We start from the raw sequence: 22,724 nt of genomic DNA on the forward strand, positions 1-22,724 counted from the left end.
ATCACTTTCATGTGACTTTAATAGAGTTCACAGCTGAAACAAGCATTTGGTGCTCATGTAACGTTGCACATTCAGTACCTTTCCTCTCCTGTGGCTACTAGAAGGACCTTCTTTTTTCCCTCTTGTGCCTACTGATACTGAAGGATGAAAACCACTCTGACCATAGAATTCTCCTACATTGTTTTGAATGACAGCTTGACATTAATTCCTGGGCATTTTCTTCCTGTTGTGCCTGATGGGAATCAGCTTCCCTAGAAAAAAACAAATTCTGAAATTTCAGAACATGGTTTTCTTCTTCTCAGGGAGAAAATACAGGAACTTAGGCTATAGTATACTGATATTAAAAACAAATACTTTTATAAAGTCTACTTTGTAGTAGGGTCAGAAGACCCTCTCTGTTTATCATCTTTAACGTTTGCAGATCCCTCCTGCCAGCCCTTGTGTGTAGGCCCTTGGATTTGCCAAAACTAAACTAGTGCAAGAAATGAGATTTGGCACCACATTTAATAGCTGGTTTTTGTCACCTGGTTGAGTTTGGAGCAAAACTTGGAATGCAGAATGACCTCAGTGGTCCCCATCTCTAGTGATCATTGCTGACCTGTAAGCATCTGTTCTCCTTTGATTACTGCCAGCCCTACTGGCTCATCTGTGGACCAGGGCACTGGATGTTTTGTCTCCCTCCATTTTCCCAGGATCTGCAGTGGCTTTCTTCTTGCTGTGCTTAGACATGGGCTGCTGTCTGTGTTTGTGCTGGGTCACTTCTGGACACCACATGCTTTCCCCCACCTCTGTTCATACTGAGATCAGGCGCATCCTTCATTGCAGCTGCTAAAATCTGCTGGTGTGCTGTGGCAGAAAATCCCTTGATCTCAGTAGTGTGTTTTGTTTTTTTTTTTTTCTCTTGTACCCCTTTACTATGAAAATAAACCACCTTTTTGTCTGTAAGATGTTGGAGAGCACAGTGCTCCCCTCTCTGCTCGGTGCAGGGCGCTCAGAAAGGAATTGCAGTCACGCAGCTGTGCAGTGAATATGGAGAGGCTGTTTGGTGTGGTTGGTATTTTGTGGATTATTTTCTCGCTCCTTCTGACCCTACCTCAAATGAAATTCCTGCACTTCATCCTTCCTCTGGGCTGGGCAATCAGCAGCTACGATCGAGGGCTGTAAGGAGCCAGTGGTCAGGCATACAAAGCAGCTGTATTAGGCCTGAGCAGCCAGGACTAATGGGGAGCAAGGCCGGGAGCAGAGACAGAAATATGGCAGAATAAGATTCATTAGGGATCAGATTCAATAACTGTAAAATGATGAGAAGTTTATGATCAAAGGCTTACTTCGAGCATTTTAATGACATAGTCATTTAATCCGTTTAAAGCAGATAGATAAGGAGTTAAGTGAAATCTACAGCAGCTGCCTTTCTGAGCTGTTTATGAACCTGTTCCAGGCTACAGATCACTGTGAAAGGCACAGGATGGGCGCTTGCTGTAGTGATTGAATAGTATATAACGGGCTACCAGCCTTTATGGGCTGATTTACATGAGGTTGGTAAAACTTAATGCAAACACTTGTGGTTTGTATTATTAGTGTGCGTGGCTCCTCAGCTATTTTTAATGTGCATGCTACTAGCAAGAGTATGGGATGAAGGAAAGAGCAGAGTTGTTTAAAAACCTTTCTGTGCCAGGGTATTTAACTTCTAGTGGGTGTATCTCCTCTGGAAGTTACATCAGTACAGGCTGTTGTGGTGACAAGATTCAGGTGGGCTCTGACACCCAAACCACCAGGTCATCAACCATAGCAATTATGCATCTTAAAAAACCCAGGAGGGTCAAGGGGCATACAAATTCTTTTCCATCTTTTCCTTCTACTGTTGCACTTTTGCCACCCTCTTTCTCTCTTCAGGGACCCTCATTGGTTACTTAACTTCCTTCCCAGCTTCTCTTGACAATCACTTAAAAACTCTGATGGGACAGTTGGTGGCATTTTGCCGCCTGTGCCCACAGAGTACAGCTCAACTCAGTCCCTCATTCCACAAGCTTTTAGCCTTCTGGACACCACAAATTACAGCTGAAGAGCTGCATATGCCTGTGGATTGCACCTTTTTCTATTTCTCAGGTATTCACTCTCCCCTTCAAAACTCTCCAGACACACACATGGGTTTATAACAGCACTTACAGCTCCTGCATCCCACCTACTCCTTCCCTTCCCCTCGTTTAAACCCTTGGTCCTGTGCACACACTGCTGTGGAGAAGCAAGCAGAGGGGGCTCTTTCTCTACTCACAGCTCGAGGCTTGTTGAGCTGCTGGAAGCAAAGTAGCTGCTGCTGCTGCATTGTTTAAGGCCATGTTACAGCCCTGGCTGTGCGTGATGCAGACACAGGATCAGAGCTGGTATCAGCTGGTGGGGAGCAGGGAGAATTTCCCAGGGCTCCAGGCCATCTTGTTTTCTACTTATACAGAAAGTTGCTGTCCCGCAGTGGTATCGATTAGTTTTAAAATAGGGAGGTGATAAATGGAGATTTCAGGTGGTTCTGGTCAATGTGACTGCAAGGGATGGAGCCATTTAAATTGAGTCTGGAATATCTTACTTTACCTCATGCTGCTCTTCCTAGGAGGGATCTGCTTATGGCTAAGAGGAACAGTGTGGTCCCATGGAGGGGCCTTCTTAGCTTTCTTTGCTTGTGCTTCGCACAGGAACCTCCTGCATCCTCTTCCTCCAGCCACACCAACTCCCTTTTTTCTGCAGTGTTTGGGATGCCTGTCACAGCTGCTCAAAGGCTGCTGCATGTCTGAGAGACCAGCCAAGGCTGAAGGTTACAAATCCCTTGCAGCATCCCCTGGCAGCCAGGTTATAGATCAGGATTTAAGCAACCTTGGGTCTGCTGTCAATCTGCATGTTCCCATTTCCTGAAAGAGAACTGGAAAATATTTGTCTGGTTTGAAAATAAGTAAAATTTGTCTTTTGAAATGCTGGCATTAGCAGACAAATCTCTCATTACTTCACTCCCCTGTTGCTCCCCTGTGTCCCTGTGTTTTTTCAGCTACCGTTCCTTCTCAAGAGCTTAGAGACTGAGCACTTGAGAGTTCACTTGTAGAAAATAATATACAAAAAACTGGATTTGAATTCATCTTCTGCCTTCAAGTACCTTGTTCTTTGAGGGTGCTTGTTGCACTCTATATACACATGACTGTTTCAGTGGTGATAATGCTTTGGACTGGCAGCAGCTGCCCAGATGAGAACTGGCAGTGCAGCACAGTGACTTGCCCACAATAAGAGTAGTTCTCCACCCCCAACCCTGTGTCAGGAACACTGGAACAAGTTTTTAATCTCTTGAATGCAAAGGTTCTCTGGTCTCTGTGGTAGCACAAAACCCATCCCTGACAGAAGCCCAAATTAGCAATAAGGTTGTTACAAGCAAAAAAACTCAGACCTCAGGCTCTGTTCTTCAGTTATTTATAAGTATTTGGTCTGTTAAGCTTATGTCTGGAAAAGTAAAACCTCCATGTAAATGATCATGAGGGGGAGAGGCAGGAGAGAAAGCTCAGCAGCAGCAAGAGGAAGATGGTGCCAAAGCAGAGCTGGGGATGTTGGCAGTGCACAGGTCTGGCAGGCAGGAGGTGATGCCACTTCCAGCTCTGGTGTGGGTGTGGCTGAGTGTAAGTGGCTTCTGTGCAATCTGTAGATAATATCCCTGAAATGTGGTCACTTGTGCTGTGAAGGAGATGCTCAGGCCCTTGGCCACAGCAGTCCCTGTTGGCGCAGTGTGGTTTGGAGATCACAGAGGGAGGGAAACAATTCTGAAAGAAAAAGGTTTTGCAGTAACACATTTCCTTTGAGCATCTACTACACCTGTCCAAATCTACCAGGTTTGGTCCATTGTCAGATTCTGGCCCAGTTAATTTTGCCTGGAGCAGCTCTGGACTTCTTTGGGCACAGCTGGCTGATCTTCACAGAGGTTTACATGGACTGCCCAGCCTGGTAACCCAAAATTTGCTGACCATCTCACCTGGCAGAGCAGCACTCCTTGTTCTTTGCCAGGTGGTATTCCATTCTTTTTCCATGGGAGGCTATCTCATTTAAGAGCTTTTGAGAGAGGCAAACACATTTGTGTGTGGCTTAACTTAATATACAGGCTGCAGAGCTGAAGTGAAGGCACTGATCAGTTCTTACAGTTGAGATAACATTCAGAAAACAAATTAGAGTTTGCGGTTGGTACGGATCCAGGCAGAATTCATAAAATTGAATAGTATTTCCAAGTTGAATGTGGACAAGCTTATTATGGATGCAGAGAAACCAGGCATGTATTGAGGAACTAGAGATATTTGTGATTTTTTTTTCTTATTAGTATAGAGAGGCAACCATGTTATGGTCTCCTGTATTTGTAATTTGGGTTAGAATTACTGGCAGTGACAAGGAGGTAGTTGGGGAGAACAAAGCCTGAGAGTAGTGGGCTGGGTTTTATCTGTTGGAGAAGACCAGTGTGCAGCTGGCTGGTGAAGCTAGCTTTCCCAGTGTGGCTGCTCATGATGTTCCAGGTCTTTCCTGAGGGCAGAACCATAATTTTTTATCTGTCTGAAACTGTGCTTGAGGCACATGAAGAACCACAGTCATGTTGTTGTTTCTGTGACTCGTGCATGGTGGAGCAGAAATAATATGGGATTACAGGGGGAAATGGTTCTTTTTCAAGGTGTTTGCTTTTCTGCTTCCCTTCCTCTCTGCAGTCCTTCAAGCACCCCCCCCCCCCAAAAGTGCTTAAGACTTGATGTCAGGTGCTGCCTTCACAGGGCAGCTGGGGGAGGTGGGAGACTGGCAGCAGGATATTGGGTGGAAATGGGAGAGACGGTTTGTTAGAGCTTCTTTAATGAGGGTGAACACGTGTGCAGAATGGTTATTTTACAAATAATGTGTACATGTGGTCAGCGGTATTGTAGATAGAGGTGTGTTTGTGTTTTGTGACATGTAGAGCTTTCACATCTTAGTCCATCTTTGTTTCTCTCCTAATCATCTCCCAGAAAAATAATTCTTAAATTGGCTTTACTACTCCCTTTAAATCAGAATGGACACTCCCTAATGTAAAGCCTAGAGATCAAAAAAGATGGCAGGTGACAAATCTGTTTCCATTCTCTGGTTTTTTTGCACTCTTAAACACCAAATAACCCTTGTAATTTTCCAATGAGCCGGATTACATCTGTATGGATCAGCATCCACATGTTCAAGTTGTCATTATGACTGTTAGAAAGACATTTCCTTCAGGGAAAAAAGCACAATCTCAGTGGCTGGGTCTTAAGTATCATTCTGATTTTCCATCACCTGAGGATTTGAGCAGCCCTGCCGCTCTGGAATATTGAAATGAACATAGATTTGAAAATATTTTTATATTTAGAGGCATTGATTCTAATATAATTTCTCTACAAATTAAAACTCTCCTTGAAAAAGATTAAACTGTCAGTGATAACATCTAAGTTCTTGTTATGTCTAAGAGGAATAAACGCTGAAGTTACAGAATTGTCTGGAGGCTTATAAAGTAAGAGGGGGAATTAATGATATGAGAGAGAATGGATAAAAGTATTGGATAACACTTTTTTTTGAACTGGGAGAAATGGAATGAGTTGAATTAAGAGGTTTATGGACAAAAAGAATACCCATTAGTCTGATATAACACAAAAATACAGTTTTAAGAGAAATCTGCCCAGTGACTTGTGGTTGCTCCATAGACTCTTTTTAATAAGATATCAAATATTGATTTAAAGACACTAAGTAACAGACAATGTATTGGTTTCCCTGGTTAGCCATCCCTATTAAAAATATATATTATTTCCATTTCATTGGCTTCACCATGAAGTGAAGCTATCGGGTTCTCTCCACGCTTTTGTTTGCTACATTAAAGAACCATTTAGTGTCAGATTTCCACTGAAAACCCAGATCAAATTGCTTCTGCCTTCTCCATAGCAAATAAAATAGTTTGATTTCCATTAATTTCTCAGTGGAAGATGTGTTTTTTCAGACCATGAATCATTCATGGAAATCTTCTCACCACTTTCCTTAATTTTCAGCAACACTCTCACACCTGCACACCTCACCTGGGTGTGTTATCACTGTAGGGGTCTCATCAGTGCTGCCTTCAGGGACAGTATTGTTTCTTTAGTCCTTCCTGCTCAATGATACATAAAGATTCTGGCTGTTCCTTGCTTTTTTTTTTTTCCCACACAGCATTAAATTAGAGGTAACCCTTGGTTATTAACTGTGGCCTCCTCACAGACACTGTCTCCCAGAAAGTACCTGCTGTGTTCTGTGCCTGAGACCATTCTGCTCTCTGGGATCTCTCACGGTGCATTTGAATTCATAGAAAATGATTGTGCCTGGCACAATCAGATTTCTAAGCTATCTTGGTGGGCTTTATTGTTTGCTACAATTCTGCCTTTGTGTTATCTGCATATTTTAGTAAGGCTTTATTATTTTCTTATGTATCTTAGAGAATGTGTGCTGCATACGATCGGCCAAAGGAGCAATTCTTGTTGGGAAAGTAACAGGGAAATGTCACTATTAGTTCATCAGCTTTTGGGCCATTTAAAAACTGCCATAGTCTGATTTTGCATCATGCTGGTTTTAAAAGAAAATGCGATTTTGATACCGAGGCAAATATATTACAGAATTCCTATTCTGTTGTGTCAACACAGTTATCTTAGTTAACTGGACTTGAAATCTCTTCAAGTCTGTTTGACAAGACCTGTTTTCCATGAAATTGTGTTACTTGCTTTTTCTGATATTTTCTTCTAATGGACTTATGTATCAGCCCTGTCTTGTGAGTTAAGGAGATTCAGTTTGCTGCATTCTGGAAGCTTCATGAAAAGTGAACAAGGCAACAGATAACTCGATCTGTATGAGGCAAGCTGGTTAATCTCATTTTTCTGTCTTCACAGTCTATTCACCAGCCTGTGCTGTCTCATTCTGACTGCAGTAAAACGTGCAGATCAATACTGCCAATGGGTGATTAGCAATTTGCAAACTCCAGTAAGTGAATACATCCGAGTCGAGGTTTGAAGTTGGAGAAGAAAGTGGAGGAGGAGTGATTGAGTGGGCTGAAATAATGAAAACAGATATTTCCTCTCAAGTGAAATGTAAGCATTGTTGAGCTCTGTTAAGCAAGACGATGGCAGAGATTTTTACTCCTTTCACAGTGATTACAGAAAATAATATTTTTTTCTGAAATTGCTACCATCAAATGTGCTTTTCCTTTATCACCCCTCTTGATCTTTTTTTCCTCTACTGTTGACCTGCTGGAGGATAAAAATGTCTAAATGTATGCAACTGAGATGTTTATCATTGTTCTTGAGGCCACTTTTTGGCTCAGTCAAATGAATTCCAAGGTGCTTGTCTACTTCTCAGTTTCAGGCAGAAAATTCCTGCTTTCTGTCAGTATATTCCATACGAAAGACAATTTGGGGTTCTGCTCATGAAAATAACTCAGTAAATACCTTTAGCTCCCTTGGAGACCCAGTACCACCAAAGAGTGCAGCTGAAGTGGCAGTAATTTTAAGATATTAAAATTGCATTAAAAACAAAACACTTAACTGAAATATAGAAAAGGACCAGGTAGTTCCTACAAGGAAGGAAAATAGCATTCTCCCTAGCCAATGTGGTCTGACCCCTGAAATTCAGGGCGACTGTGTGCTTAAAGATGCCATCTGAAAATCTGTGGTTAGAGAAGAACAGGAAGGCTCTCTTTCAGGTTTGCTCAAATGAAGTTGAAAAGATTCCTTCTCATCTGCAGCCAGGCTGTGTTTCCAAGTCATGCATGTGTTGTCTAATTAAAACTTAATGGGAAAGAAGTAACTACCACAGTGCAGGAGCGTGTTGTGGTAGCTGTAGTGTAAGGCTGAGCTGTCCTCGCCTCCCCAGATTGTTACACAAAGGCTGGAGAACTGGGTTCTCACTGAGAAACACCAGAAAAGTTGAATTTCCCCTCATCCACCATTTTCTTTCATAAAAATGCTGTGATGTATGTTGGCAATGAGGAAAGCGATGATAAAATCAAAGCCTGAGTTTTATACAGCAGGAAGTATTGTGTTTTGAAGGAGGTTTTGTAGGGTCTTAACAGTTTAAAGATTGGCCTGGCAGTCATAATTCTGGAAAAACCTGGCAGTGAAATTTAAAATCATTGCCCCTTCACATCTCTGTGCAAAATGTGCTGGTTGCTGTCCAGTCCATTAGCACAGTGACGTAAAACTGGTGAAATAAACTCAAACTGGAGGCAGGACAGTTGTATTTCAGACCATTAAGTCATGCACTCAGGATTGGACAGTTGTGTCTACTAAATATATTTCAAGGTAGATTCAAATTGGGTTTGGCTCAACTTCCCAGCAGTCTAAGCCTGAATAAGGAAAATGTGTTGTTGGGGTTGAAGTGATGTAAGTCAGGTTTAGCATGTTTGACAGAGACATTTTGCTAATGGGTTGGCGATCCCAGTGTGACTTTTTAAAGCATTTTCCCATATCTTTGGTTCAAACTGCGTTTACTTGAAAAGACATGAATAGTAATTGAAGCATTGCAGGCAACCAAGAGGTATTTTCCCCCAGGGAAAGCCAAGAAGGGATGTTTAAGGAGATGGTTGTGCTGATGGAAGTCCCCATGTGAACAGTCTCACCCAGCACATGGGGTATGAAATGTTGGGGGGTGTAGTTTATGTCACCTACAGAGATGCAGCTGAAATTGTGAAACCTGTTCTCTTGCCAGAGGTGGTTTTCTCTTTGTCATAGGAATAGAAGGGTTTAAACTGAAATTTTGCTCCATTGCTGAGGCTCAGGTGAATTCTTTGTGCCATCTGTGGATGGCTGCTCCTTCTCTCCTCTTTGCTTCATTTTAGCCTGTGATGTTTCAGCTTGAAATTCCACCTTCACAGCCCAGGAATTTACTCCTGTGTGGAGACTTTCTGGGTCTTGTCCTGGTTGGGCAAAGCACAAGCAAGTTACCAGCTCCTGCTTTCTCAGGCCATATGTAACTAGTGAGGGTATTGATTTAGTTTTGATGTGATGTAGTTTATAAATATGCATGAGGATTTAGGGTTATTTAACTGTGCTTGTTAATTCTCCTTGCATTGCTGACTCCTCTTGTTGAGGGTTTCTTTGTATGCACAGCAACCTCTTCCATGACAGCCCTGTTCTCACTGCCTGGGACATCTTGAATGTTTGTTAATCCCAAGTCTGTAGAAACTTTTAATATTCAAGGAATGAAAGGAGACAAAGTGATGCCCTTCTGCATAGGGACCAAGGGAGCAGAGTCCAGCTCTCCAAGGAGTTGGGTGAGGAAACCTGGGGCAAAAAGGTAATCATCACAAGGTGAAGAGGAGAAAGGAGATGGAGGAGACCTTTTTCATGCTCCCAGAGAAGGGGAAAAGAGCTCTTTTCATCAGGGATCCTACAACTTGCTTAAATTTGAAAAATAATTAACCTGATAAAATGGTGAAAAGGAAGGGAAAGCCAAACATTTGTCTATTTGCCCTGAGGAGATGGAAGAGAATGTACCACTGAATCGATATTTGGATGGTTTAGACATTCAGGTCTCTTACTTGAGAAAGAGCAGAGCAAACAGAAGAGGGTTCTGCCTGCTCAACACAGCTAAGGGAACCTGCAGTGACTCCTCATGGTGTCTAATGTAGGTGACTGCATGGATAAAAGGATGGTATGTACATGAATACATGTTTTTCTGAGACGTTGGAAGCTTTCTCAATTTTCCCTCTATGCAGTTACCCATTACTAGAGGAATTTCTACTCTACCCGGTTGGACTTTGAGGTGATATTGGGGAAGCTCTCCCCAGGAGCAAGACAACCACCACATCACAGTGAAGTGACAGTGACAAAATGAATAAAACCTGGCAGTTGTGCTGTAGCTGCTCTTCCCCTCGGTGTGTGGCAGGGCCATGTTTTGTTTCCCTCCTTTTCCCCGTCTGCCTGGCCACAGCAGAAGGTGTGTGGGAGGCGATAACCTGCACAGGGAGAGGCTGCACTGCAGCTTGTTTAACCTGCAACACATTTGCTGTAAATCCCACTCAGACACTGCCCAGCTGCCCCAGGAGACTGTCAGAGATGAGTCCTCCAAAGCACTTGTGTCTGTCGCTTTTCTGTGTGATGGGAAAGGGAACTTGACTTGCTCTTTGAGTGGAAATGCTTCCAGCTTGAGGCAGGAATCTGCTAATGGTGGTGGGTTAGCTCGGGGGGCAGCCAAGGCTGAGGGCGCTCATTCATTCACTCAGACACAGTGGATTCGCTTTGTACCCTGCCAGGTTGGAATTAGATGTGCAAGGACATACAATAGTACTTTATATGCATTAAATTACAGGACCAAAATGTCCTGGTGCACTTAAAGCCTTTAGGAGATTCAGCATTGCTGTTGAGGTTGACCTCAGCATCCAGCCTGTGCCATGTGTTTGCTGTACAAATACATAACGCGATTGACAGCACTTCTTGTCACTTGTTTTTCAGGCTTTTATATGCTCAGATGAACTTTGATGCTTCCATGAAGGCTTTTACATAATTTTTAATTATGCATCTTTCTTTTTATACCAGATAGTATCTTAAAAAAATACCCATAGAGGTTTTGCTTTTCGCTAATGAGATCCATTAACTGGAAAATCCTATTACATTGCAGTTTCACTTTGCTTTATAAAGTCTTGAAAGCAGGGCCTCTGCTGTCATACTTCACTCTGACTTCTCCCTTCCTATCTGGATACGGAGGGTCCTGGTCTAGCACAGCCAATTTGTGTTGCTTTTCTCCTCTGGGATCTCTCCTTGAAGTCCCATCTGATTCCATTCCAAAGTAGAGCTTTACCGGGAAACACAGAATTATGGAGGCATTAAAGCAAGATTTATAGAGCATTGTCAGGAAGGAAAGCTTTGAGTGGCTGAATATCTGAATTGGAGTGAATACTACAAAAAAAAAAACCTCATTTCAAGTGTCTCCTGTCTTTCTGGTCTACTGAACAGTAACTGTATGTGCATGTTGCAGAATAAAAAAGAGAGAAGCTAAGAAATAGTTAAACTTTTTGGTAAACTCTGTGTACTTCTCTTGAAAACCTAGATTTGGTCTGACACCTCTCAACAATATTCTCAACCAAAGTTACTTGATTTTTATGGGAAAGTTGATAGAATGTTTTTTTGAAATTCAGATCTATGAGAGCCAGCATTTCTCACCATATGAAGTTAAGACTTATCTCTGAAAAGGAATTTTTATAACTCACACTATAAGCTCTTTGGGGCTGTTTTCAGAACCTATGTGCTTTTTATTTTCAGTGTCTTTATCAGAGGTTTTTGAACCAGCACAGGTCTCCTCTGCACGCTACTAGACTGTAAATAATAGCAACTTTTTATGGACTTTGTTCTCAGGAAAGACAGGAATCCTTGACTTGAAAAAACTAGTGTAGAAACCCTGGAATTCAAGTCTCTAGGTGGTAACAAACCATCCTAGAGCAGACTATGATTTTCTACCATTTCAATAAAAGGAAGAGCAGCAATTGAAAAGGACAGTGAACATTTGGATGCATTTTTTCTTTTAGATTATCTCAGCTTCATGCCATTCCACGTCTCTCTGTCCTGACTCTTAACCTTCTTGTCACGTTTGTTTGCATCCCAGACCTCATCTGAATGCCTCACTCAATGCAAATTACAGTCTTGCATCCTCCAGGGAAGAACACGTTTGAAAGAGATACAGAAAACAGATCTCCTTTTAAAACTGTACCTGAAGGGCTTCCACACCACTGCTAAGACATTTTATTTTATTACTCCCATTGTAGCAGTGTCCAAAATGTGTTACATGTTGTACCCAAAGATATGGTCTGGTGTTAGAACAGTGTGATTAGGGTGATTAGAGCTTTTTTGTCTGTGATACAGCCTAACTCCAACCACCTCCCTGTCTCACTGCTAATTTGCTGTAGATGCTGCAGTGAAAGAGGCCATAGGGAAGAATATCAATGAGTGTGGATGGTGTGGAAGATCTGCTCAGGAAGGAACAGAAAAACCCCCGTAGAAGCCTTTGTGGGAGGAGCAGCTGTTCCAGGTGGCCTTGCTAATGGGAAGGGGAAGGTGATGTGGGATTACTCACTGCTCCTGAGAGCAAGGATGTGGAATTTGTTGTGCTGGTGGAGGAGTTACTGGGGGTGAAGAGGCATAACTCAGGCTAACACAGAGTGTCTTCACTTATTGGAATGACCGGGACAGCTAAAACAGGGAACTGCATCACACTGCAACATTCACTGTTCTGGAAGTGACTGACGTGGGTGTTCAGGTGAAAGGTTGCCTGAATCAAGGTGTATGAGCAAGAGGTAGCATTGCCTGGGCAAGGAGAAGGATCTTCCTGTTTTGCAAAAGAAGTAGCAGGTGTTGTGCTAAGAACTGGCTGAGATAACGATGGAAAGGTTGCCCAAGTGAATTTCTGCTGCCAGGTTTCAGTGTTGTGTGTGTGCAGATGCACACAAGAAAAACAACATGGAGAGAGAAAAAGGGTAGGGAAGCGCCATGAGACCTGGTGGGAACAAATGAGCCTTTTCCCACCATCCAGCACCTTCTGTTTTTCATTTCCCCCCCCCCCCAACTGTTTCTGATGTCAAGCATGCACATAGTGGCAAAGCTACAAGGAGCAGGTGGTGGTTGTTGCTTATTTGTTAGTTAGCTTTGTCTCATCTTTGCAATTCATTTTTGTTAATACAGCTCCTGTTCCACAGGCTTTAAAGATCCCTTGGTGTGGTTATCTTGTATGACAGAGGGAGCTGGGGCTGGGGAGCGTGCTGTGCTTTGTGCACTGGGTACAGAGGGAATTCTTTGGGATGCAGTTTACTTTGGGTATTACTCTAATCACTTTAACGAGCCTGAGCAAAGAAACAAAAAGAACAAAACCAAGAAACAGAATTTCCATTAAAATGGCATTTCCTTAGGTGGGATTAAGCTTTCTGAGGCTGCCTTGTACTGGGTACAGAAATGCCTCCAACAGCCTTTTGTATGAGAGAGTTGAGTAACCAATTTTTTTTAAGCTGTTAAAGTTAAAATTTAGGAAGATCAGGAGAGGCTGCCCACCTGAATAGCCAGGCAGACTCTAGTTAATAAGCTACTACAACAAGAGCTGTAGTTGTTGGGGATCTTGCATGTGCCTTTCAGGTGATAAATTCCAATTTTGCCTTCCCGCTGTTTTTTTCTTCTCCATCTTTGAGTGAAATTTCTGATGGGTATTGATGCAGGACTAACAGCAGACAATTCTTGACATAAATGCTGAGCCATTAACTGTAAGCTGAAGATAAACACATTCAAAGACAACTTCTAATGATATGTGACTTGTCTGCTTTCATAATTCAGTGGAAGCAACGGGGTGTTCATTAGCTGTGTGCAAAGCCTGTGTGGCTGTGTTTACCCACAAATACCACATGTTTGCAGTGAAGCCAGACAGTCATTCCAGAAACCACCAGCCTTGGGAAAGGCATGCTTGAGCTGTGTAAAGGATCCATAGTCAGGAGGAGGCACTGAATCCCAAGAATAAGCCTGCAGGTTCCCAAAAGCAGTGGCAGCTCTTCTAGCATCAGCAACCTGGATTTTGCAAGAATTCAGTAGCTGGAGCCTGACACAGTGAAAGACCAGCCAGAAACCTTGAGTAACATTTTGTCCCATTTTGTCCTATCTGTCTTTGGGGGATTCAAGATGTGCCACCTCTGGTTTAGTCCAGGATTTACCCAAGTGTACCACCAGGCTGTGCCAGCAGTGAAGTATCATCCTCTGCTCAAGAGTTCAAAAGTTCAGTTTTGGACATTGACCACCTGCATATACCCAATTACCTGCTGTGTGTTAGTGTTTACAATTTAAGCTACTCTTGTGCCTACAAGAGGTAGTAAATGGAAACAAGAGCATTCCCTGGCCAGTTGGATGCTTTTCAAACACGTCTCTTCCACCATCCCCCCAACTGATGCTTTATGTTTTATAGCTGTACATAAGAAACTTTCCCATCTGTCTCCTACAGCTAGATGCAGTCTTTATTTCAACAATTCTTCCAAGGTAACTATTGACCCATTTAAAGCTGATATTATCTACTAAGCTCCTTATATCATTTCTATTTAAGTTCTTCAGTACTGTATAACCTGTCCCAGCCCAGAAACCTTGGAGATTTCTCTCTTAAGAAGTCAGCATGGGAAGAATTTCCTTAGTTCAGGAGGCAGCAATGTTTGGGTGGCTCTCACTGTGCCTGAGAGTCGCGTGAGGAGGAAATTGTCCTTTCCTTGAAGAGCTTCCAATCCCCAGCCTTTTCTCAGCAGGGCCAAGCACAAGCTGTTGTATTGCCAGCCAGCAGTGATTAAGCTCAGCTGTCCATATGCTCCACCAGAATTTATTGTGCTGCTCAGAAATCACAATCTTTTAAGGCTGATAGATACCAAGACTGAAAAAATGAGGTACTTAAGTGCGTGTCAGCCCCATCTATGGGTTTTGATGATTTTGCTTGCCAAAGCGTTTAACAGAAGGAGCTTGTGAGGATGTGAAGTCAGCTGAAAATCCTTCACAGTGCCTGCTGACATTGTATCCTGACAGTCAGTGCCTTTTTTTGGGATGTATGGGCTTCTTTAATTTCAGTAGTGATGTTAGATAAACATATTCACACCAATGGAGACTATTCCCTTTGCTAGCAGCTCTGCCTTCTGATCAGAAATACCTGCAGCAGATGAAGAGGCCTTAAATGGAGTTGTTAAGCACTGAATGTTTCATCAAATGTAAAATGGTCCACATGGTTTTAAGTACTTTATTCTTACTTGTGTGCTTGTGAAAGTGAGTGGAGTAGAGAGAAAAAGCTTTTATAGCTCCTGGAGAAAGACATCTCTGAACTGGGACTGTGCAGTTTTCAAACAACCAGGAGGAGAGATGCCAAAATAAGTTCATCCCTTTTCAAGGTGCTGTCACTGGCAGGTTTCATTGTTCTTCTAAACAACTCCTCTTCTAAAGGAAAAGTTTCTGTTTTTCAGAGATTAAAGCAGTCCTGTCTTCATTCATTGCTTTGGCACTTGACTGATTCTTCCCTAATGGGCAGATTACTTAGGAAGTTTTTGAGCTGTAATTTCAACACATAGACCAACATGCTGACTGTTTGGTGATAATATAGTTTTTAAAAATGACACATAGCATCAGCACAATTATCTCCCTGGGGTGTTTTTTTTTCAAGCTGGAAGATGGAAGTGAGAGGGGAGGCAGCAGCATCTGACTTGAGCTTGTACCTCAGTTCTAGATGACAAATTGGCCCTGTTGCAAATTCTTTTTTCCATAGTCTTTTGTCAGAAAGTTTATTGATAGCCAGAATCTTACTAAATAGTTCTGCCAGAGTGTGTTTGGAACATACTGCACTAAGCCAATATTTGTGTGTGGCATCTGCAGTGTTTGTCTCACACAGTGACTCCACAGTTGGGACAGCAGCAATGGGGTGGTTCGTGAGAGAGTTTCCCATGTGGAAACCCTGGGGCAGATGTCTGGAATGCTGAGGATAATGCATCAAAACAACATTATTTCACAAATTGTGGAGCGTATTGACGCGTGAAATCAACAAATCATCTCTATAAAATGTCCAGTGCCCTTCTGAGAGCCAAAAAAACCCAAGGTTTTGCTTCCTTAAGCACCAAATCAGCTAGTTAACATGTTGCTTTCCAGGAATGAGTAATTCACTTTAAGTGCCAACCAGGTTTGGTTGCAATCAATCAAGATATTTATTGCTTCCCCCTAAATTGAAGCTCTCTGTACATTTTTCTGACAAATCAGAATTACTTGTTCAATGTTATTTCTGAAAAGAAGAATCCATGAATGCCAGCAGTTCTCTCTAGTCCAAGTAATTTACTCTTCAGAATCTCTGCAATTTCTGGTTTTTAAGGTAAAATTTCTGGTATTTTAAGGTTTTTAAGGTATTGGAAAACAGGGGTAAAGAGAGGATGCTGCTGAGAAACTGGCAGTAATGTGTTATCTTTGCTCTCTGAGACACTGGCCATGATGTGCTGATGAGCAAAACAAGCCACCAAGTTACTGCTGAATGAGCCAGGGATGGGATGGCTTTCCAACAGAGCTCTGTAGGTCACACATGGATTGCACTGCCCAAATGTCCCACATTTCCATCTAAAAGCACCATGAGCTCAAGTGGATTTGGTCAAACCTCACATTCAAGCCAAGTTTCCAAACCTGCAGCACGATTTTCACACTTCTTGGAGAAACCAGGGATACATTACCATTTGTTACAAGATGCTTTGTAACTCTGCTAAGCAATAGCTCCTTGCATGTGTTGGTTCAGCGCAGAAGCAGCATCTGGAGCTGTGCCTGGGCAGCTGTTTGGGGAGTCCCAGCTCCTGTTCAAGGAACGTGGCTGTCTCTTTGTGCCTGCCTTTCAAATACCACTGTTTGGTCTTCCTCTTCAGTCACCCAAGATGAGAAATTATTTTCTAAATGGGAAAATCTGTTTTAGGTCTTCTCTCCCAGTGCCTGAAACAATTCTCCAGGCTTCTGCTGCACAAATGAAAGGATAAAATTATGATCAGTAAGACTAATTTATTGTAGGTGGATGTGCAGTTGACAGAGAAAAATAGCAATTTACATTTTCCAGAACGAAAGGGATTCCAGGAGGATGCTGTTTGCTTTCTTTAGTCCCTGCTTTCCTACCAGCATTAGGCTTTCATGTCCATCAAATGCTAGTGAGATTTTAATGCTACTTTGCTGTCTCTTATATTTAGCAATTTCCAGCTGTAGGTCTTCATAGAGCCAACCCTAAACCATTCCTTTTCATGACCCAAAGTCACCTTCCACCTTCAGAAATTTGGGAAAAACACTCCAAATGTCCCAAGCTGTGATACTGTTTTGATTTTCTATATTACCTACACACGAGAGCCATCCCTTTCATCAGACACTGCCTCTGGTCTGCACCGTTTCCATGGAAAGCTTCCTGCATTTATTTGAAACTCCAGAGAGTGCCAGTAAATTTCCTGGAGGCTGCTTGGTATGACTGTGAGGTGGCAGCATGGTCTGGTGGTGAGGAGGAGCAGCTCTGAAGATGTGGATTCTTTTCTGCCATGCTGCTGAGGAACCTGGAACCAGAGACTGCATCTTTCCATACCTGCCCTCCCCTCACATACTGCACCTTCAGGATTTGTTGTCTGCTTTTTGGGCTTTGGCTGGCAGTTCCCTGTGGGGTTTGTACAGGACCTGGCATGCTGGGATCCCTGTCTCACTTGGTTTCTTTTAGGCATTGCTGTAATATAAACCAGCTGCACTAATATTTTAGCTGTAGGGAGAAATGTACTGGTTTGATGTGTGCTGTGTAGAAGAAAGAGAAAGCTACTGCCCCTAGCCCAAAAATGTGAGTAGCATAGCAAATATGTTAGTGATCTCCCAGAAATGTTAAATGAGATGGATTCTGCCACTGCCTTCGTTGCACTGTGGGCTTTTAAGAGATTCTCTTGTCTCAGTGAAGCTTCAGACTGATGTGCTGAGGAGAGCTGGTGAACCCTGAAAATAAGGCTGAGTCCTGGTGATGAGTTTAACAGCAAGATTTTTCAAGGGGGGCATGTTATGAAAGGACAGGATAAATGGTCTGAAAGATCTGTAAGAGCCAAAGCAATGCAGCTTCATGGCAGGGCTTTGTAGAAAAGCCAGACAGATGATGGAAAAGGGTAAATAACCTGCAGAATAAAAAGATTGGTGCAGCATGGGTTACAGCAGCCCTAGCAGGGAGGGAGCAGCAGTCTCCAGGTGTGCAAGGCTTTCCTCACACAGGGATCATGCTGCTGTGGATCCCTGCGCTGCAGCTGGAATGGTGCTGCCAGCCAGGATGAGGAGCTGGGAGCTCTGCCTGACCTTGGCAAAGGGGACAGGGCCAGGGCCCTTCCCAGCTGGTCAGAAGCACCAGCAGCTGCCCAGGGAAAACTGGGATCCACAGCTGACACTGGAGCATCCTCCTACCAGCCAGAGTAAGCCCTGTTGCAAACTTTGGAGTTGAATCCCTTCTCTTGAAAGACAAACACAAGAGTGAGGAGTGCCCTGACCTGTCTGGAGGAGTCCTGGAGTGCAAATAGCAGGAGAAGGTAACGAGCTGAGTGCAAAAGCAGGTTTGTAAATGCCAGTCTGTGCTGGGGAAAATATATCTAATGAGCTGGTGTTGCAGCTGTTTGATATCTCTAACATGCTGCTTGTGTCCTTCAGGTCTCACCTGAATTTCTTTTGATCAAGGCTGATGGTGGAATAATTTCTTCTTTTGGCCTGAGTTGCTTGATTGGCAATTAAGAGAGATTTGTCTCAGCCTGGCTGTGGAAATAGGGTCACAAAGCCCTGTTGCTATGGGGCTGCAGGGCACTGCTGCCCTCCCAGGTGTTCCTGAGGCCACTGAAGTGAGGCTTGGAGAACGTGCATCCCCTGCTCAGTGTGGCCAAGGCTTGGGAGGTCACATAGTCCTGACTGTGGGACTGCAAACACCTGGCAGGGGGACCTGAGGTTTCCATGCCTGACTCTTCCCAGCTCCCTGGAGTGAGCTCTTGGACCAGGGCAGATCTCTGGGGGTTCCTCCCACCCCTTCTTGGCCTGGGACATACTCATGTGACCTCCTTTCTCTGTAACTTGCACTTACACTGTGGAACGGTGACTCTCCTAGCCAGACGCACAGCTGTGGTCAAACTGGTTTCTCAGAGTAGTTATGAGGAACCACCACACCCCTCTTTTTTGTTTTATCTCTGGGAAGAAAATCCCAGAAGAGCATCTTTAACCACAATGGTAGAAGCTGTTATTCCGTGAAAGCCCACAGATTTCTCCATGCTCTCCAGCACTCTGCCAGCAACCAGAGATGCTGGAAGGTTCTCACATGTCCTGCCCTGCTGGCATGGCCCAGTTATGGAGTTGTTGTCCTTGAATTTGTCAAACCCATTTTTGATGCTGTTGTTTGTCTGTTGCCAGGCTCTGGGCAGTGACTTTCAGTGGTTCATTGCCTGATGAAGAGCTTCCCATTACGAGAATAGAGAGTATTTTCAATAAATGATATTTAGGAGTGGGATCTTCTGGGGTCTCTTACCAGCAATGACCAGCAATGCAGGATGAAGTTGCTCAGTCTCTGCTCTGGTTTGCATGGCAAAAAAACCCACATAAAGTTCTATCACGTCTTTAATGGAAATGAAATGATAAAATTGGGATAATACCTACCTCATGCTGCTCTTGAGGGTTAATTAATGTTTACAAAATCACTTTAGGTCCCGAGATTTAATTGAAGGAAAAATATTACCATATAAAATAGCTTTTTATGCAGGCAGTGCTATAGGGTTTCAGCTGGGCAGAGTGCCGTGGCAGCCAGCGTTAGCACATGTTTTACTACATTTATGGTTGTGAGGCTTCCTGTAGTTTATATGAAAATTGTCTCTCTGAAATCACAAATGAAACATCAGTGTTTTCCTCTTGCTTTGAAAGAATATTAATTTGCCATCTTAGGGCTTGACTGACTATTTAAGCTGCTGTAAATACAATTCTCCTTTGAGAAAAAAGGAATGGAATATCTGTTCCTTTGCTTGGGATGAGCTGATACAACTTGCTGATGACTCCACCTTTGGATGCCATGGATGTTGCTGGCTCATATGAGCAATAAATCAGGCTGGCACTGGGTGTCCTGCTCTAATTTAAGGGTGTGTTTGGGTGTTCATTATAATCTCCTGCTATCAAGAGATTTTAAATACAGCTATAAAACTTCATTTCTGGAGTTAAATCTGGCTGTGGAAGTATCAGCCAGGGAATGAGTTCTGTTATAAGTGGGGTGTTTCAGTGTTTTTTTCCTGTTTTGGTTATTTTTTGTTTGTTTGTTGTTTCTTTGCCTTGTTTCAACCTTTGTTTCAGGGTTTTTAAAAAAATGGAATAGCAAGAGAAGGAGAAACAACACTGGGCTTGGCTGCATTTAACTGTTGTAATAAAACCTTGTCATTGCATAAATGTCACCTTATTTTCTGCTGTAACATTTTTTTATTTCACCGAGCGATACAGGCCGGGGTGAACTTGGAGGTTGGATCGGTTACTCAACGTGCTTTTGTTTTGTTTTTTTTTTGCTGCCACCCAGGGTGACTACGACCCCAGCAGAACCAAAGTTGTCCATTTCAGCATGAACCCCATGAGTTTGGCCAAGCAGCAGCGCAAGGAGGAGCAGCAGCAGCTGCAGGAGGAGTGCGAGAGGCTGCGGGAGCTCGTGCGGGTGCTCAAAGGAGGCGGCTCCATCTCTGGGAATCTGGAAGGAGTTGGGGCTTTTCAGTCCCCACAAGAAGTTGCAGGTAGGTTGCTGGCTTCTCCTCCTGGGGATGCATTTATTCATTTGTGTTGCCAGAGGAACCGAGCGCAGAGGCAGATGGAGGCATTGCAGACAGTGTGCTTGATGGAGTGGTTATATGGAAAATGGAAAAAGCTGGGTTGATGCAGGAGAGAGGGGATGTGAGGTGGCAATCCTGTGGCAGTGTGGTGGAGGGTGGGTGGTAAGGTGAAATAATAATAATTCATATCATTTGCTCATGATGAATGAAATACCAATACAACAGCCTTCATAGGCTGGTGCTGCCGACAGAGTGAAAGGAAATATTTCCTTCCTTTCAGGGCTGGTTTAGCCCTTGAGGTAGTACAGACAGCAGGAAATAACTTCCATAGCTGCAGGGAAGCAAGTGGTTGAAATCTTTTCAGACCTGGCTTAAAACAAATTAATATTGTTTATCAGTGTATATGTGCCCCATTAATCACAGCTACATTCAATACTCCATGAGAGCAGAGTACATCTTTCACTGAGCTAAATACGTTTCACAGAATCTGTGGCACTCCAGAGCAGTCTGTCTTCCTTTCACATACCTGAGTGAGACTTTTTTAGTACAGCAACCCCAAAAATCAGCACCTCCAGACATGCTCTCAGACTCTGAAAATCAAGGTAAGGATATCAATAAAGCCTAAGCCATCACCTGTAACACTGAGAGACCAGGCAGAACCAAGTTATGCTGAAAAGCCCTGGAGAAGTTACTGCTGTAATTCTCTCATGGCCTCAAAACAATTTGTTAGAGAAGAGAAAAATGAAAGAGAGCTGAAGGTCTGTGTGGAGCAAACCTGGTGTGTCCCAACTGCACGTACTTGGTCAATGTCTGGAGGTCAGGATCCTCCCTCAGATGAGTCTGAAAGAGCAGAGCTTTTCCCAAAGGTCACAAGTGTTGGAGGCTTCAGACTCACAAAAGGGCAGAGCCCTGGTTTAAAGAAAATCCACAGAAGAAAACATTTTTCTCTGTTATAAAACAGAAATTCTCAGAAAGTACCTTGTCTGTGTTCCCATCGCTCAAACAATGGCACTTTATTACTGCTGAGATTGTGTTTGTTCCAGCATCTCATACTGGATTATGGTACTATATAGCCTTAAAAATATGATGGTGAGAAGTGCAGATGGGGTGGTTTATAAAGTGAAGAGCTCACTGCATGTTACAAGTAAGTGACAGTTCTGTCACTCCTGTTAGTGGCTGCTCTAACAGATGCATAAGCATGAAACACTTGGCAAACATTAAAAAAAAAACATTATCTGTAAGAGCTTCCAGTCTCAGCCCCTCAGTGGGCAGTTCCTGGGGATAGCTCTTGCATTGCAATTGCAATTTGAAATGCACTGTGTTTGAGGTGTTTAAATTGCAGCAGATGCAGCTGCCCAGTGCCCTTGTCTGTCCTTATGCCCTGAGTGCCAGGCACATCTGATGCTGCAGGTCCAGGGCCTGCAGTGCCCAGGGAGGGCAGGGGCAGAGAGGCTGCAGAAGTGGGGTCAGCCCCGTGCCTCTGTCACTGATGGATGAACCTCTGGGGTATCATCTGCAGTAATTAGACCATCTCTTCTGGGGGAATGTGCTCCTCACGTGTGCCTCCTGTCATGTGTTAGAATTATTATTCTGCTGCCTTTCTGTGCAGCTGCTTTTCGCTGTTTGTGAGGTGCCTCTGTGCTGGGATGTTACCAGGTTTGTCGTTAGCTCAGAAGGGATGCATTTTTAAAGCTGTTTTCTCTTCTGCCTTTGATTCCAACAGGAAAACAAACAGCTCGCTGGGTTTCAGGGTATTTCCAGCCTCATGTATGTGATGTGATTTTTTTTCCTTTTACCCCAGTCCCAAGCTACATTATTCTGACTTCTGGTAACCAGCTCAGATGGAAGAGAGCATCAGGTTCAGAACTTAGAAGGGTGGGAAGTACTTCAGTGTCATTTACCAAAGTCACAGGAGGGCCCTTTGGATTCTCAGAGTGCCTATAAGTGCATCTGGAAGTGATTCTTGTAAACAAAATGGGAAAAAGCTGTTGAAGGCTGGAGCAGCCCTGTGGATGACTCTCTTTGAGGACAGGATGAAGGTATAGGAAGCCAGGTTATATGATAAGATCATGGGCATTTTTTCATGTAGTTCATGTGCTTGTGTGCATCACTGTCATGCACAGGGCACTTTGCCATAAATGCACCTAGACTCGCATTTCTGCTGTGGGAGCATTCAGCAGCATAGTCAGATGCAAAATGTTGGGATGTGAAGAGATGCTGAGGGTGTTACAGTGCTGACCACAAGGTTACTGGGTTGTTCTGCCCTGGCTTTAAATTAGCAAGGTGAATGCCAGATTTGGCCTCCTTGCTGGAGCAGGGAGAGCTCCCAGTGACTTGAGGGCAGCTGATCAAGTGTGCTGTGCAGGCTGCATCCATTTCTGCAGTGACTCCATCCTGCATCCACAGTGTGGATACA

General features: G+C 43.5%; 1 protein-coding gene across 4 annotated transcripts in view; it reads left to right on the top strand.

Annotated features, from left to right (window-relative positions):
• The window catches only part of MAD1L1 (mitotic arrest deficient 1 like 1), a 352,753-nt gene that overhangs the window by 208,362 nt on the left and 121,667 nt on the right, over positions 1–22,724 (top strand). For all 4 annotated transcript variants that reach the window (XM_005420353.3, XM_031056543.1, XM_031056546.1 and 1 more), the window contains one exon: positions 20,065–20,272. In XM_005420353.3, coding sequence (XP_005420410.1) covers positions 20,065–20,272 — 208 coding nt within the window. The remainder of the gene's footprint in view (positions 1–20,064; positions 20,273–22,724) is intronic.

The sequence above is a fragment of the Geospiza fortis genome, unplaced genomic scaffold (genome assembly GCF_000277835.1).
Source record: "Geospiza fortis unplaced genomic scaffold, GeoFor_1.0 scaffold237, whole genome shotgun sequence".
Classification (NCBI taxonomy): domain Eukaryota; kingdom Metazoa; phylum Chordata; class Aves; order Passeriformes; family Thraupidae; genus Geospiza; species Geospiza fortis.